Source organism: Dromaius novaehollandiae, chromosome 9 (genome assembly GCF_036370855.1).
Source record: "Dromaius novaehollandiae isolate bDroNov1 chromosome 9, bDroNov1.hap1, whole genome shotgun sequence".
Classification (NCBI taxonomy): Eukaryota; Metazoa; Chordata; class Aves; order Casuariiformes; family Dromaiidae; genus Dromaius; species Dromaius novaehollandiae.
The window spans coordinates 28362547-28377317 of record NC_088106.1 but is presented as its reverse complement, the minus strand read 5'-3'; the positions used below and the strand labels follow the sequence as shown (position 1 = coordinate 28377317).

The 14771-nt window shown below is 53.0% G+C and overlaps 1 protein-coding gene across 2 annotated transcripts in view; it reads left to right on the top strand.

Moving 5' to 3' along the window:
* The first annotated feature begins 1155 nt into the window (after positions 1 to 1155).
* Positions 1156 to 14771, top strand: part of INPP5D (inositol polyphosphate-5-phosphatase D) — a 54074-nt gene continuing 40458 nt past the window's right edge. For both annotated transcript variants that reach the window (XM_026109757.2, XM_026109756.2), the window contains exons 1-3: positions 1156 to 1300; positions 2937 to 3168; positions 8105 to 8168. In XM_026109757.2, the coding sequence (XP_025965542.2) occupies positions 3035 to 3168; positions 8105 to 8168 (198 nt within the window). In that variant the 5' untranslated portion in view covers positions 1156 to 1300; positions 2937 to 3034. The remainder of the gene's footprint in view (positions 1301 to 2936; positions 3169 to 8104; positions 8169 to 14771) is intronic.

The following is a 14771-nucleotide window of genomic DNA, read 5'->3' as shown; positions in this document are numbered from 1 at the left end:
TGTGGTGGGATGTTGGGTGACCCTGGTCCTGCAGACATTATGTACCAACTGGTCCTTGACAGGCTGCCGAATTCACAGCCAGCTGGTACAATACTGCCTGGTCGTCTGTAGCACACCCAGTTCAGATAAAAGCCATTTACTGCAATGTCTTAGAGGCATCTTCGGCTAACATCCCAACATAGAGAAAAATAATGTTTGCTTTGTCCACAGGCTGCCAGGGCTGCAATTTTTGATTATCCAGCATCAAAGTGTGTCGCAGTTCTTTGTTTGTGGTCTCATTCTTTCAAGTAAATTAAAATGAAATATTGCTGCTGCCGCAGTTATCTAGTAGATTCTGTTGAGTCTACCTTGGATTTGACTGCCAGGTCTACCTGTTATCCTTCTGTTTTATGAGGGGAGCCCTCACGCGGTGCTTTGTCCCAACTGGGGGATGACAGTATGTGCTATTCTAAGCGTATCCTATTGCCCCTATGGCAAATGTTGTAGCTCCCCTCTAGTTAACTCCTCTAATGTCTTCTTTCTCAGATCTCCTCCCCGGCCTTCTCCGACACAGGCACAAATGGAAAGAAAATGAATGGTGTGAGTATCTGCTGGAGAAGGGCCTCCTGTCCCTGTGCAGGACTGAGCAAGGTACATGCTATGCCTTGGGAATCAGGCTGCAGAGAGCGCAGGACCCTGTGGGATCAGTCTTTCCCCAGCGTCGCAGACTTCACGTGCTAGCGCCATGAGAAGTAAAACAGACGCTGTTTCCTTTTCGGGCAGTGCTGTGTGTGAGCCATTGGGGATCACACCGCTGGTTATAGGAGTGCACTGGGATTCATCTTTTGAGCACCTGGAGCTGTACTGCACTTTCTTTTAAGACCAAGAAATCCGTACAGAAACCAGCCTGCACATCTTAGTGCCACAACCATCACACGTGTTTGGTCCCATCCCCTTGTTTATAGCTCCAAGTTGAGGAGTTCTGTGCAGCTGGGCACAGGGTTCACACATCTGAGGGAAACAGCAGTAGCTTGCTGGATGCTGAAGCCAGTGGAGGGGTGGGTAGGAGTTAGGTGTTAAACATCCAGCTAATCGGTTTTTCGGCTCTCTGAACAAGCCTTGTACCCCTCTGTTACCCTGTGTTAATTTGCTGTAGGTCAGCAGAAGCTCTCCGAAGACAGTTTCATCCCAGGAGTACTTACCTTGTGCAGCAGCTCCGCTGGTTCTGCGTCCACATACGGCTCCGCTGCATGGAGAGCGCTGTGAGGTCAAGCAGCGCGTTGGTGTTCAGAGCTGCTCCGCTCCCTGCGGCAGCTATGCTGTAAGTGTCAGCCGTCACAGGTGAGGTTGGCAGCACACTGCAGTAGGGCAAAACCGTCAAAGTGGGTACACAATCCCCTTGCCACGTGCAGGCACTCTTCCCAGCGGAGAATGGGATTTGCAACCGTGCCGTAGCTTACAAGAGCCTACAGCTACTGTCCAGGTGGGGCTGTGTCATGGCTTTCAGCATCTGACTCCTATTTCGGCACCTAAATCAATGGGAGTTTGGTCCCCAAAGCCCTGCGTGGATCTGAGAGAAGCCGTCGCGCAGGTCCAGCTGGGCTCATTTTGGCCTGCAGACGGTGCTTGCTCAGCATGGACAGGAGGCCTCGCGCACGGCAGCTCTGCCCCATCAGCGGGGTCCTGCAGCCGTCCCACAGTCTTGCGTTCCGAACTCTGCAGTTACGCTGGTGCCCGCAGTCTAATCTCCGTGGCAGAAATAAAGTGGACGCTGCAGAGCAGATGTTTGGACAGCTGAAAGCACCAGCAAGGCAGATGGGGACATACACTAGGCTGTACGGGTTTGTGCAACCTCCCCATCCCAAGTTCCTGGCTCTCCCCGTGCGGTTTGAGGCTGCTCTCGCCTGCCTTGCTGCAGAGCGGCAGCAGTCTGCTGTCCCGTGTACGACCCACGTACCATGGCCACAGCGCTTCCCTGGCCCCGGGAGGCGAGGTTTGCATGGGGCTAGGAGCGCCTTTGCATCGCCCGGGGACTCTCCCTCGGTACTCGGAGCCCCAGGCAGAGTCCCCGCCTGGCAGCTGCTTCTGCTTAGAGCTCCGACGCGGCCGTGCAGAAGCGCTGCCCTCCGACGCAGCGTGGCTGCAGGCACCCAGAGGCACCCGCGTGTGCGGCAAGGGCAGTGCCCCGCGGCGGCGGCCCCGCCGGCTGCCAACACGCCTCTGTGGCACTGCCTCGGCGACGCAGCGCGGAGCACAGGCAACGGACAGATGTACGGACGAAGAAAAGGGAAGCGAAAGCCCCAGTCCTCCCCTCTCTGATGCAGGTTGCCAGAATGACTCTGCTCCATCCCGCTTTGGGGGGTTTAGACTGGGGAAGACCTTCGAATCCACCCAGCAGTAACTGTCAGGGGGCTTTGGTCACAAACTCCCAGAGAAATCAGCCTCTAAGCCTGTTCCCATGCATGGGAACACACAGGGGGAATTTTATGCAGTTCCTTCAAGTCCCCTCCTCACACCTAGCTCTATGTGAGGGCCACATAAGCCAGGAATGGGGCAGTCGGTGCTGAGGATCCTAATGCACAGGGTATTTCTGAGCAGTGTGGGATTTATTTATTCACCATGGAGACCTGCAGTGGGCAGGAAAGGCAGACAGAAAAAAGATGGAAACTCGAAGGGTCTGGTGACAGATCATAACTGGGACAGGAGGCCACCAAAGCCTGTGGGACTGAATCCGTCGGGGAGCAGACCGGATCCCCAGCTGGGACTTTTGGTGCAGACTGTGGGATGTGGAGGTGGAGGGAAAGGCAGGGAACCAGGGCTTGCTACTCACTTCACTCACAGCATGAGGAGAGCGAGCGGGGGCTGCAGGAACATGTCACGCTCACTCGCTGAGCTGTTTGAGTTGAGGAAGTTGTCCGCGGCTGAGTTTCCTTTCCCTCTCTGTACTATTGAAACAGGAAGCTGCTGAGCTGAAGCTGCTCGATCGTTACGCACAGACACACAGGCAGCTCTGGCAGCTCCTGTGCTGGCATTCAGGTTTCCTCCAGCGCCCGCGATGGATCAGTGCTGGTACCACGGCAACATTACCCGCTCCAGGGCCGAGGACCTGCTCTCCAAAGTAGGCAAGGATGGCAGCTTCCTCGTGCGGGCCAGTGAGTCCATAGCTTCGGCGTACGCACTCTGCGTGCTGTAAGTACAGCTTCACCCTCGCGCTTCAGGCGGGCGCCTTCGTCCCTGCTCGTGCAGGGGGCTGCCCCCGTGTGCTCTGCGGTGCAGAAGCGCAGCACCACTGGACCCGCCGGGAAGGTGCAGCCCACATCAGAGCACAGCCGGTCTGCCCTGACTGGGCCACAGCGTAGGGTAGGGTTGGGAGCAGGTTCAACAAACCCGTGTATTTGCTGCTGTAATAGAATAAACCACCCTCGTCTTGCTCCTGCTTCTGAAGGAGAGAATAATCCAAGATACTGTTGTTGCACTCAGAGAGAGAGAGAAAATAAGCTCTTGACCTCTTTGAGCCTGTTGGCAACTTGGCTATTTACATTTAACCACCAAAGCGCTGAGCTTGGCACCCTCCTCGGCACTTCCTCACTCTGGTCCAGCGTGCGCTTGCCCACCAGCCCGCGCAGTGCCGTGTCCCGCTCCGCACGGGGGCTGCGGCCGTCCCTGGAGCTGCGCGCGGTAAGCCTGGCGCGGCGGCGATTCCACCTGCCCCGCTGGTGGGGCTGGCAGGGGAAATGTGTCACGTAGGAGCAGGGCCAAGCCGGCAGCCCTGACCCCCAGTTCAGAGCTGGGGCTGGGAGCTGGGGCCTCCCGGCCTGGGTTTGTGAGGAGCAAGCGTTATCCCTGGAGGCAGGAGTGGCCGGGGCCAGAGAAGACCGAAGCCAGCGGCTGAGGTGAAGTTTGAGGCATTTGACTTTGGGTTGCGCAGAGACAACGCAGGCACCGTCCCCTCAGAAGAGATCAGGAGAGCCTCGGTGGGACCCTGTTCTGCCTGTCTGACTCTGTCTGCTGCCGTTGTGCAGCAAATTAATAAAGTGTATTTCACGCCCCCGCCTCCACTGAAATTACAGGCAGGTTTCTCAGTGTAGCTTCTTTCTGAAAGTTTAATTTCTCGCAGCGGCGAAGGTGCTGATGCTGTTTCTGACTCTGGTCTAACTGCTCACCGCTGAGGTCAGGCTTTTGGGGACAGCAGAGCCTACCGCGGAGGGCGCGTCTCCTGCAAAGAGCGCGGGGCGGGCTGGCTGCGCCGAGCGTGGGCGCGGGACTGTGACAGCTCCGTGGCTGGGGACGGGGGTGTTTGCAAGGCGGGGAGCCGCCGTGCCTGCTTGCTAAGGCGCGGGTGATAACCTGTGGAAGGGAAGAGTTTTGTCGAGGGAGCAGAGAAAGAAGGGCGGCTGCAGATGGGTAGCCAGGGCCGGCGGGAGGAAGGACGGGCAGTCGCGTTGCAGAGGCTCGGTGCCCACGTTGCCAGTCAGGGAACATGTTGCTGGAATAAAGAGTGTGGCTTCCACGGAGTGGTTTTTTGTACGACCCCTTTGATTTGTCTTTTAGCCAGTGGGTACACAGATAAAATATTTTTATGGGGTGACAGTGGGGATTTTGGAGAAAGGGAAAGTGCTGTAAAAATGTCCACTAACATGTATTGGCATAAGTTTTTCCATTGTAAATGTTTATGCAGCCAACTCTGAAAGCCTTTTGTGACTTGAGAGACATGGGATCAGGAAACAGAAACAATATCATGACCAGGATTTTCTGAACCGGGAGCCAAAGGTTATGTTCTTAAATCCATTCTGAAGTGGCTTACATGAATGGTTTAATTAAAGAAATGGGGAGCACCCAGCCTCGTCAGCCAAGAGGGCAGGAGCGGCGGTGGGAAGGCCTGGCATTAATTCCCGGCCGAGAAAAGTCACACGAACTCGTGTCAAAGTACACAGCAGGCTTTCCGCTTATGCTGCTGTACAGCTAGTCTGTGAAGAGAAAGGGTTAAAGGTGGTGAATAAGTCTTTCCCTCTGAATGTCACCTTGACAAAATGTACAGCTTTGCCGAAGCCGAAATCTTCCTCGGAGATATATCAGTTGCAGCCGTGCTATTGACTGGGAGGTGTTTGAAGTCTGAGCTCTTCAGTCGCTTCTTTCTGCAAACCAGGCGGGCTGGAGACAACGAACGCGAGAGGGAGAGAGGGGAATTGAGAGCCTGACTGCAAAAGGCTGTCTCACACACCAGGATTGTACGGAAATTGAGAAAATATGTGTGTAGAGAAGGAAGACAAAATACCATGAAATTTGCTCTGAAAAAGAAGTGTCATTTTCTACAAAGCACTAATATTTATCAAGCAGATCAGTCTAAAACCAGCTGAAGGGCTTATTATTAATATTTTTATGTTATAGAATGAAATAGTGATTTTCTTGCAGAGCTGTTTTAGGAAAATAGGGTTTGTATGAACACAGGCAAGCAGGGAAGGTGTATTTGCAGGGCATTTTACTGGCGCCTCCCCTCTTCTTCTGAAACTCGGAGCAGCAGCATTGGGCTTAGCAGAGAGCTGAAACAGCCAGCAAGTGCCGCGGGGACGCTCCTCCCCCAGCGCCGCTGTCCCCTGCCTGCTGGTCACACTGCCCCATAAAAGGCAAGAAGCAGCGTCGTTTTCCTCCTCCTTTTCTGGGCCTGGACCGTTTGACTTGCCAGCCTATGGACTAGAGATGGGCCCTCAAACGCACCCGGGGCGGCCTGCCTGGATCCTCAACTCAGCACCAGCGTGCCTGGCTTTTGCCAAGTGCCGCCCCTGGAGCGGTGTCACTGCTCCGGGGCATCCTCTGTCGGGGCTGCTGCGTGAACGCCTGCAGGGTTAGCAGCGGTGCAAGACCGGGCCTCAGCTTTGAGGTCCCTCCCGGAGGGCACCTCCCGTGAGCCCCCGGCGCAGGTGGGGACAGCCCCTCTAGCGTGCCCTCACGTAGTGCCTCGCCTGGCAGCCCCGTCGGCGGGTAGGATTTCCAGGCGCTCCCGGTTGCACGTTGCATCATCACCAGGGCACGAGAGTAGGTACCCTGGAAGAGGAGAAAATCCAGACCTCGTCCCCTTTGCTCCTCTAGTTGGCCTAGAGGACAGAGACGTGACAAAGTACTTGGGGACGTGTTTAAAGTGAGGCAGCTCTGGTATTTACCCCCCACATAGCCAGGCTGAACGATGATTGTGTGTTTGTGAACTCATACCCAGTTTTTAGGCAGGACCTGGAATGAGACTGAAATTAGGACAGGCAAAATGCTGAGGAGAGAGAGCCAAGGGGTAGAAACGGAGTAAGAGCCACAGGCTTTGCCACCCACATACGCCGGAGTTAGGGGATTGCTAAGGAGGATGCTTACGCTGGATCCTGGAAGATGCTCGTCCCTGTTCCTATCTCACCCCGCAGTCCTTCCTCACTTGCTCTCCCATCGATCTTGCCTGTCCTCAGCTTAAACCTGCTTACACGTGTTACGGCAGCTGCCTCGTAAGGCCTGAGCGGGGGGACTTTCTGCGAAGGGCGCTGGAGGGTCCTCCTGTGACGCAGGAGCCTGGAGCTGGTTTGTTTATCAGTTTCATAATCTCCGCACACACAAATTGTCTCTCATCAGCTGCATGAGCAGTTCTGCGCAGCTCTGTTTGCATATCAGCAGGAGGAAATGGTGTAAGAGAACTGCACTGACAGATAAAAACAAAACCTATACCCTTCCTCGGGGCATATCCTCATCTGGCGGTGATTGCCCTCGACTCAGTGAAATTAGCAGCGTCGCGGCAATACAAGGGGTCCGAGATCAGGCCCGTGACTCTCCTCTCTGGCTGTCTTGCGGTAGCAGCTCCGTGGTACGTGAATAGGTGCACGTGAAATGGTCTTACATCAGTTGGTGAAGTGGTACTGAGGTCTGGGGGTAGCTGTAATTCTTCCGAGCCCTTTGCGTGAATGTCATCAAAAAGATCGAGGTTCAGACAGATGTGTGACAAAATCCTCCAGACAACCTTGGAAAAACTCAGCTATGATTTACGAGTAATCTCCCTTGGTTTCCAATTGCTCTTTGTGACTCCCTGTGTAAGGTTACCTAAAATCTCTTGCATGGTGTGTATGATTCAGAAAGACTGGCCTCAGCCCACGCCTCAGGGCAATCCCATAGGCAACGCAGTGCTGCTGTTGCAGTCAAGGGAGCTCCGAGACTGGAGTTCAGTTTTTCCTTTGAGAGGAAGGGGTCGAAACCAGCATCGTTTGTTGGCTTAAAGCCATATTGCCAGGAGTGTTTTAACAGAGGAGTGCTTTGCAGGTGACTTGAGAGGTTTGATCAATCTCTTGTTCACTGGGTAAAAAGTAAAAATACATTTTTTCAGCCAACACTTCTCGGGCAAGTTCCACAAAGCTCAGCAGCTGCTGAGGAAGGTCATGCTTAGCACATCACTGCCCTGCTCAGGCTTCCCTTCCTTGCCCTCGGGCTGCTGCATGTTAATGTGGCCCTTCACTGGGCAAAAGCCACCCTCCCTCCTCCTTTAAATAAGAATCTGATTACATTTAACTAGGACAAAATGTTATTTATGGCTGATCTAAAGACACACACATACTGTGTGCATCTGCAGCAGGATCGTGTGGTCAGTTTTGATTTGTGCCTGCTGTTTAGATCTTGTACATGAAAGAGTGCCTAACAGTCGAGTGTCTTATTGTGATTTAGCTGAAATCTGTCATTTGTTTTTTCCAGTACAAGTCAATGCATCTAGTAAACCTTCGATTTACTCATTCATTGCTGATTTTGGCCCAGTGTCTTTTGAAATTCTGCTTTTTCATTCCTTCCTGAGACGCCCACTCTACTGACAGCCAGAGCCATTTGGTGTTTTCTTTCTTTCCGGCCAGAAGAGTTGAATAACTCACTCTGAGGCTGATTCTGATATCACTTTTTGCAGTGACATCTGCAAACATGTCTCAGTGACCGTGGACACTTCAGGTTTGTGTTAGTTGACAGATACGAGCGAAATGGAAAGAAATGTTTAAAGCCTTGTGCATGAAATCACCCATCTGTCTTGGGGTCTTCCACTACCTTCTCTCACAGGCAGGGGTGTCATGATGCGATTCCCTTCTGGAGACGGTCTTAACCACCTTTTTCTGATCTGTTCCAGCTTCCGGAACTGCGTTTACACCTACCGGATTCTGCCCGATAAAGAAAATAAGCTAACTGTCCAGGTAAGCCATGCTCTAAGCCATTCGCTCCCACAGAAGTGCACTTAAGATTGCTCGCTGCATTTTTTCACGGTAGTTCTAACACTAGGAGACAAAGATATGCAGAGTTCAGCCAAAGCGCCCGGCCAGCACAATGCTGATCTCCAGTCCGGTGCTGGAGCACACCCCAGCACACCCTGTAATTTGTCTGCCTTCAACTCAGTGGCACTGCCACGTTTCGTGTAACTGAGAGCCTCAGCCCAGGGAATACCTTTTGCTCTGAAGTCAGCTTTTTGTCAATGCTTGTGGATATTTTCAACCCAAAATCATGGCACAATGTACCTACACCCAGAGAATGCAAAGTGGTCTCAGGGTCCTGGAGGCACCAGGACTGAGAGAAGGACTTTCAGACCTTCTTTTTATTCCTGTTTTGCTCTGGGATCCAGAACAAGCCACTTCCCCTTTCTGTACCCTTTCTCAGCCCTTGTCTCCTCAATCTAGATCATGAAATTTTGGGGGGAAACTCTCTTACAACTGCTAGAAGTGGGCATGGATTTACTATGTAGAGGAACCAGAGCTGGCTATATGCTGAGCTGGAACGAATGACCCGTCTTTCTGGTCTGGCTCCGCACAGGGCCGGTCAAATACCTCCACACCATATGCTGCAAGCTTTTTGCAGTAGTGGTTGATTTTTTCCCGTCATCTGGTGTATCCCTTGTTGTCCCAAATAACCTGTTTTGGCATATTGTGCTGGTGTGCTGGTGTGTTGTGATGGTAAGACAGGTGTCTGGAAGGCAATGTAGTGTTTTTTGCTGATTACACTACTTTTAGGTAACTGCTGAGACTGGGGTCTTCTTGGGCTGGAAAGCTCACAAGTGAAAGACCCAAGTCAGGGAGAGCTTTGGAGAGACCTGAGGCCCGGGGAATGGGTGCGACTACCAAGTCCCCGCAGCTCCACAACAGAGCCAGGATGGGAGCCAGACCCTCCTAGTCATGTCCCTGCTCTTCGCGCTGGCGCTGTGATGAGGAGAGGAACTTGGGGAGCCCCTACTCCACTCGGGTTTGGGGTACGAGTTTGGCAGCTGCTTGTCTTTTAGAAAACAAGCACAAAAATGATCATAACGCTGGGTCAGTGCTTTCGAACAAGCAGAAAGTGTGGTCTCGTTCTGCTGGTGGAAACTGAGCGACTTTGAGGGAAGTCGGGGGAATCAAAGTGCCGTCAGTCAGCTCCGGCTGTCCCCACCGCACGCACCGCCTCCTCCTCGCCCCCCGGTTCTTGTCGAGACTTCTGCCACTGAAGCCAGACTGTGATATTAGGACTCTAGGGGATCCTTCTGAATGTAATCTTTTGAAATCCGCTGGATTTCTTCAGGAGAGGCGACCCACTAGAGGTGTACCCCAGCTAGCGTATGAGATTCCCTAGGGAGCCGTGGTCTGACAGCGAGGGATTTCCCTAGCAGCTACCTTGCGGGATGCAGAGGGGCTGTAGCAGCACACCTTGTGCGTTGGGGTTGCTGGGAGTTATGAGCTGAGTATCAGGAGCAGGCTCACTAAAGGATACTGTTAATTCCTGTTTTGAAGAGACGGCACCTCCCGCTTTGCTCTGCGCGGCTCCAGTTCTGTGGGAGAGGCAGGAGGGGGCTGGCTCCTGGCAAGAGAGAGACACGTGAGAGTTGTAACTGAGGCTTCGAGCAAAACAGTTGCATGTTGTTGGCTGCTGCTCTTGGCACGTTGCTCCAGCTGGGCCAGACTTTTTTGGATGCTTGTCCGTTGAGCTTTGGATAAAAAAAAAACTACTTCATCTGTATTAGGAAATCAGATTTTGAAAAGAATAGTTCTCCTGTGCAAGGTTGTAAAAGCTGTTGAGCAGGAAGGAGTTTGACTGTTAAAAAAATCCATTAGAAAGGAAAGAGTCTACTCATCTAATGGAGTGAGTACAGCTGTTAAATTAATAGTGTAACCAGTAGATGCTTCTCATTTCTGTGTTAAACAAAAAAAAAAAGACATAGGAAAGACGCAGTACTAAATCCTGAGATTAGCCTGTATTAGTTTCAAATCTGGGCCCTGATCATACAATCTGACACTTTTTTTTGCCTGCGCAGCATTCCTTCCTGAAGCTAACAACGTCGTCTTCCTGCCCCGATCAGGGCTGCTGTCTGTCAGACGGTTTTTTTGTGATGACAACAGGTTCAGAAAATGTGTAATATCACAGCTACACAGCACTCGTGGCACTGAATGGCAGTTCTCCCTCTGCCACTCTGTAGAGCTTTTTCACCTTTAAAGCTGTAAGTTGCTTCACATTTTCTGAGTATTGCGATTAGGTTTCTCTTTCCTTCTCTAATGAGAGCCTGGCATGGCACTGGTGGAATATTTACTCACTTCATGCCATTTTTTGCATGGTTAAATTAACTAACTGTTCCAGTACAGGTGGCCAGGTGGGAGTAGGAGAGGTGAATATTTTTGCATTCAGAGGTATATATTTTTGCATTCAGACTGAAGAAAAAATTATTTGCATATGTCCCTCCAGCATTTTGTGGCATGCTACATGGTCTGCCACGGGGTTTCTGCATCCCCAGTAGCTGTACAGTTGTTAGCACAGCCAGGGCTGCAACCCCTCTTGCCATATCTGGAATCAAAGCGGGCAAATAAGAGATTCACCCAAAAACATACCAGTCCCTAGTTCTTACAGTCATAGATGTCTTTTTTTTAATGCAAATATCTCCTTTTCCCCTTTTCTTGGACTGCTGAATTTTGTTCTTCCATTACTGGAGACTTCAAAACATAGGCAAACAGATCCACGTCTTGGATGAATCAAACTCGCATCCTGCTGATGAAAACATATTTAAGGAAGGGGGGAGGAGTAACCAAATACACTTGAAACACAGGATCTGTTACAGCAAATAGAGAACTTTGTCCTTAGGTTGAGAACAATTAGTCATCAAGATATCTCTGTTAACCTGCAGTGTCTCATCAGCTGTAGTAAAACGCTGATGACTGAGACAGGAAGAGAGCAAAAGATGTGCAGTAACAACCCAGTCCAGGAGCAGGGCCGCTGGGCTGGAAACCGGCTGCTCCCGTGTTGGCTTGGCTGCTACCTGCCTGTCTTGGGCAAGTCACAGCTGGGGTGCTTCAATCTCTGCTCTGCAGAAACAAACATGACTTCCCCGTGCTCCAGTGGGGAGGCGTAATTAGTGCAGACTTGTTGAAAGTTTGGGAACTAGATGAGCGTGACCGTGATTGTGCAAAGAGGGCTGGGGCAGCCAAGGAGTCCTTGGGAATCACAAGGTCAAATTAAGCACGTAACCTGACTGTCTTCCTAAGCCAGGCATCTATGGCCAGATCTTGCCGTAGAAGGTGAAACTTTCCCACACTGCCCCTTAAAGCATCTCAGTTACACATCTATCCCATATGCTCCTCACTGCTGCACAGCCTGAGTCCCTTGTGATGGCAGCACCTCCTCAAGGAGGAGGAGTGCTGTTGTTCCCATCTTACAAGCGGGGAACTGGATCCCCGGTGTATTAAGGAGGAGTTGGTTACCAAAAATTATTTGAAATAGCTGTCCCAAGATAATGTCCCAATAACTCTGCCAAGATCAGATGTGTGAGATATTTAGTGCCTTGGACATGGGTCTGCCAAGCCCCCGGCAAGTCTTAGCTTTCGGCCCATCCTTCCTTTGGGCGGTTTTGCCTGATGGTTGTCAGGGATATTGCCGTATATGCTGAGCAATAGCACTCGCACTGGTATTCATCTCCCCTAATTTTAGCTGTGTAGTGAAAGCTGTCACATCTGGTCAAGGCTGAGTTGTACCTCTGTAGTCAGCGGTGAAGAAATAGGTTGCTGACCTGGGTGGGCTGAATCACCCTCGGCAGGTCACGCTCGATACCGCAGTCTCGGCAGGCTGAAGCTAGAAGAGGAGATGCCTGTTGCAGCTCGTGCTTGTTCAGCGTGAGAGGGTGCCGAGGTCAAAAGCTGCTACTGAAAATCCATGGTACTGCCTTTGCCTAACGCTTTATCCTGTGTTGCCTTTATATACTATAACTTCAAAAGGTCACTGTGAAGATTATAACCTGCCTCCTGAGTGAGGAGAGAGCGAGGTCCACCAAGGACTGGGATAAATTTGCAAAGTTCCCTATAAGCAGCACCTACTGAGGATGCTTGAAGGGTGTCGAGAAGGGAGGAGATGCTGGAGCTGGCTGGTCAGGGAAAATAGACGGGTACGGGATAGTGTGGTGATGGCTCTTAACCTGTGGAGTCTGATCTCGCTAGGTTTCTGGTTCAGCTCAAATAAGGGTTCACAACTAGTGTATCTGATGGCTGTTCGGCAATCTAGCTGCTGCGCAACCAGTCACTGCTCAGGGGCAGCGAGATCGCATCTCACCTCATGCTCATCGTCTATCCGATAACACGTCCCAGGCCGGGCTGGCAGGTCAAGCCCTTACTGGATTGAAGAGTGGGGGATCCACTCTGAGGGACGTATGGCAGCATTGCAAAAATGGGTCTGTCACCAAGGATGCCCTCGGTAGGAGCCCCTGGAGGGAGCCAACCCAGTGGTTACGGGGGCAGCTCTGAACTGGGCGCTAAAGGTGAAGCCTCCTTGTGAAACCGGGGCGCCCGCAGGGCAGGCTTTGGGGGCCTGTGCGCTGTGCTCCCTGCGCATCCCTGCCCGTGTGGCACCGTCTGGCCTCTGTTTCTCTCCAAACTTCAGGAAGTCCTGCCCAGCCCCCAGTGCTTCCCAAGGACGTGCCCTGATGCTTTCGCTCGGTCATGCAGCATTTCCATTTTGGGATCCAGAACCTGAGCCAGGAGCAGGTGTCCTTCACCTCAGAGCGCAGTGAAGACCATGAAGACCATGCTTTGCATGGTGCATGCTCTGGTCTCCTCCTTTTTTTTTTCTTTTTAAGCTTTTTTTTTGGGGGGGGGGGGCAAACTGTCTGCCCAGCTCCAGGGCTTGGCAGTTCCCATGGGACACCCCGTCCTGAGAAGGAATCACAGAAAGCTGCCGCCTTCTCACACTGCAAAAGAAACTGTTACGGTATGGAAAACATTAGTATTCTTAAAGTTCCTGCCTCTCTTTTTCTTTCCACTGCACCTTCCCGCGCTGTCCTAGCTGCCCGACTCCTTGGTAGAAAGAAGCAGTCTGCATGCGTCTTGCTGCATTTTGCTCCATGCGTAAACCTGGGAGACGTTCACTTTGCTGTTGTAGGGCCAAATTGTCATTTTTGTGAGCGCTGCTTGTGTTCGTGCTGGAACTCGCCGTTGCTACAAGGGACTTTTTAGAATTATTTACCGTTTGTTGCAAAGGGAGGGTCTGATGCTACTTAGTTGCAGGTTTTTGCTGGCTTCAGTGAAAATTAGGGATGCCTTGCAAGTACTATTTTGTATCAAGTGATCATCTATCTATTTTTTTTTTCTGGCGATGTTTTTTCTAGTCTGATCCGAGGCTGTGTGCAACAGGAAACAAATGGTGCTATGGGAGCAGTCAGAAAGCAGGCCAGCAGCTGTGACTCACTGCATCAACCGGCACTGTAAAGCTGTAGGTTACCGGGGTACTTGCGCGTTGGCTCCCAGCAGGTGTGAGAGCCAGTGAACACCACGCGCGGGGTTTCCCGCTGGCAGCCTCCCTCTGCAGCCCACCTCCAGAAACACGCTGGGGGCACAACAGCTAGATTTGCACGCTGTCAGCGTACGAGACCAGACCCCTCTGCGCGGGGCCGGCCGGGAGGTACCGCGAGAGAGCTGCCTGCTCGCGTCAGCCCGCTGGCAGGATGGTCCCTGCCGCCGGGGGAAGCGCCCCTGGTTTCTGGCCGTGTCCCCTGCAGGGTGGAGCTCGGCGGAGGAGCCTCATCCGGCGCGGGGACCTGCGCCGGCGTCACCCGCCGGGGCGTGAGGGTAGGCGGGTCACGGGCTCCCGGTGCCGCTGCGGCCGTCCCCAGCGTCGGGGCTGCGTGGCGCGGGCACCGCCAAGTCCTGGGAGCCCCTCGCAGAGAGAGGCAACGGTTCTAGCCGTTTCGTCCTTTGCTGCTCCACTGTAACCCTGACTTGCCGTGCCGCTGTAGCACCTGGGGCCGAGCCAGCGGTTTGTGTAGTACGGGTTTTGTGGTTTGCCCTGGAGTTTGGTGACCTGTCTCTGTCTGATCAAAAACCGGCTGCTTGGACACAGCGCTCGAGCTCTGGTTTCGGGGGAGCTGACGAGAAGCCGAACCCTTTGGCCGGGGCTGATCCCTCCGCAGCACTGCAGCCACGGGCAGCTGCCGCGCGGCAGCCGTGCCAGGACGGGGCCCCGCGCTGTGGGTACTCCAATTGATGTCAAAACCGTGGGGACAGGGAGACCCAAAATGTCACCTGCAGGCTGCGTAAGGACTGTAGGACACGTCTGGTCCGCTTGCAGCCCGGAGGGGACGGGCGCTGTTGGCCTCCCTCGGCGTCAAACGGCAAGAGGAGACCAAGTGTCCCCACCACGGAGGAGATGCAGCTCTACTGGTGGGGCTGGGACGCAGCAGCCGGCGGTCACCCAGCGCGCTGATGTCCCCGGGGGACGATCAGCACCCGTATTGCTGCAGGGGAGGGGAAGAGAAAGGGAGCTTTGCACAAGGGACGGGGCACGGGGGGCTTGGAGGGAGCATTTCA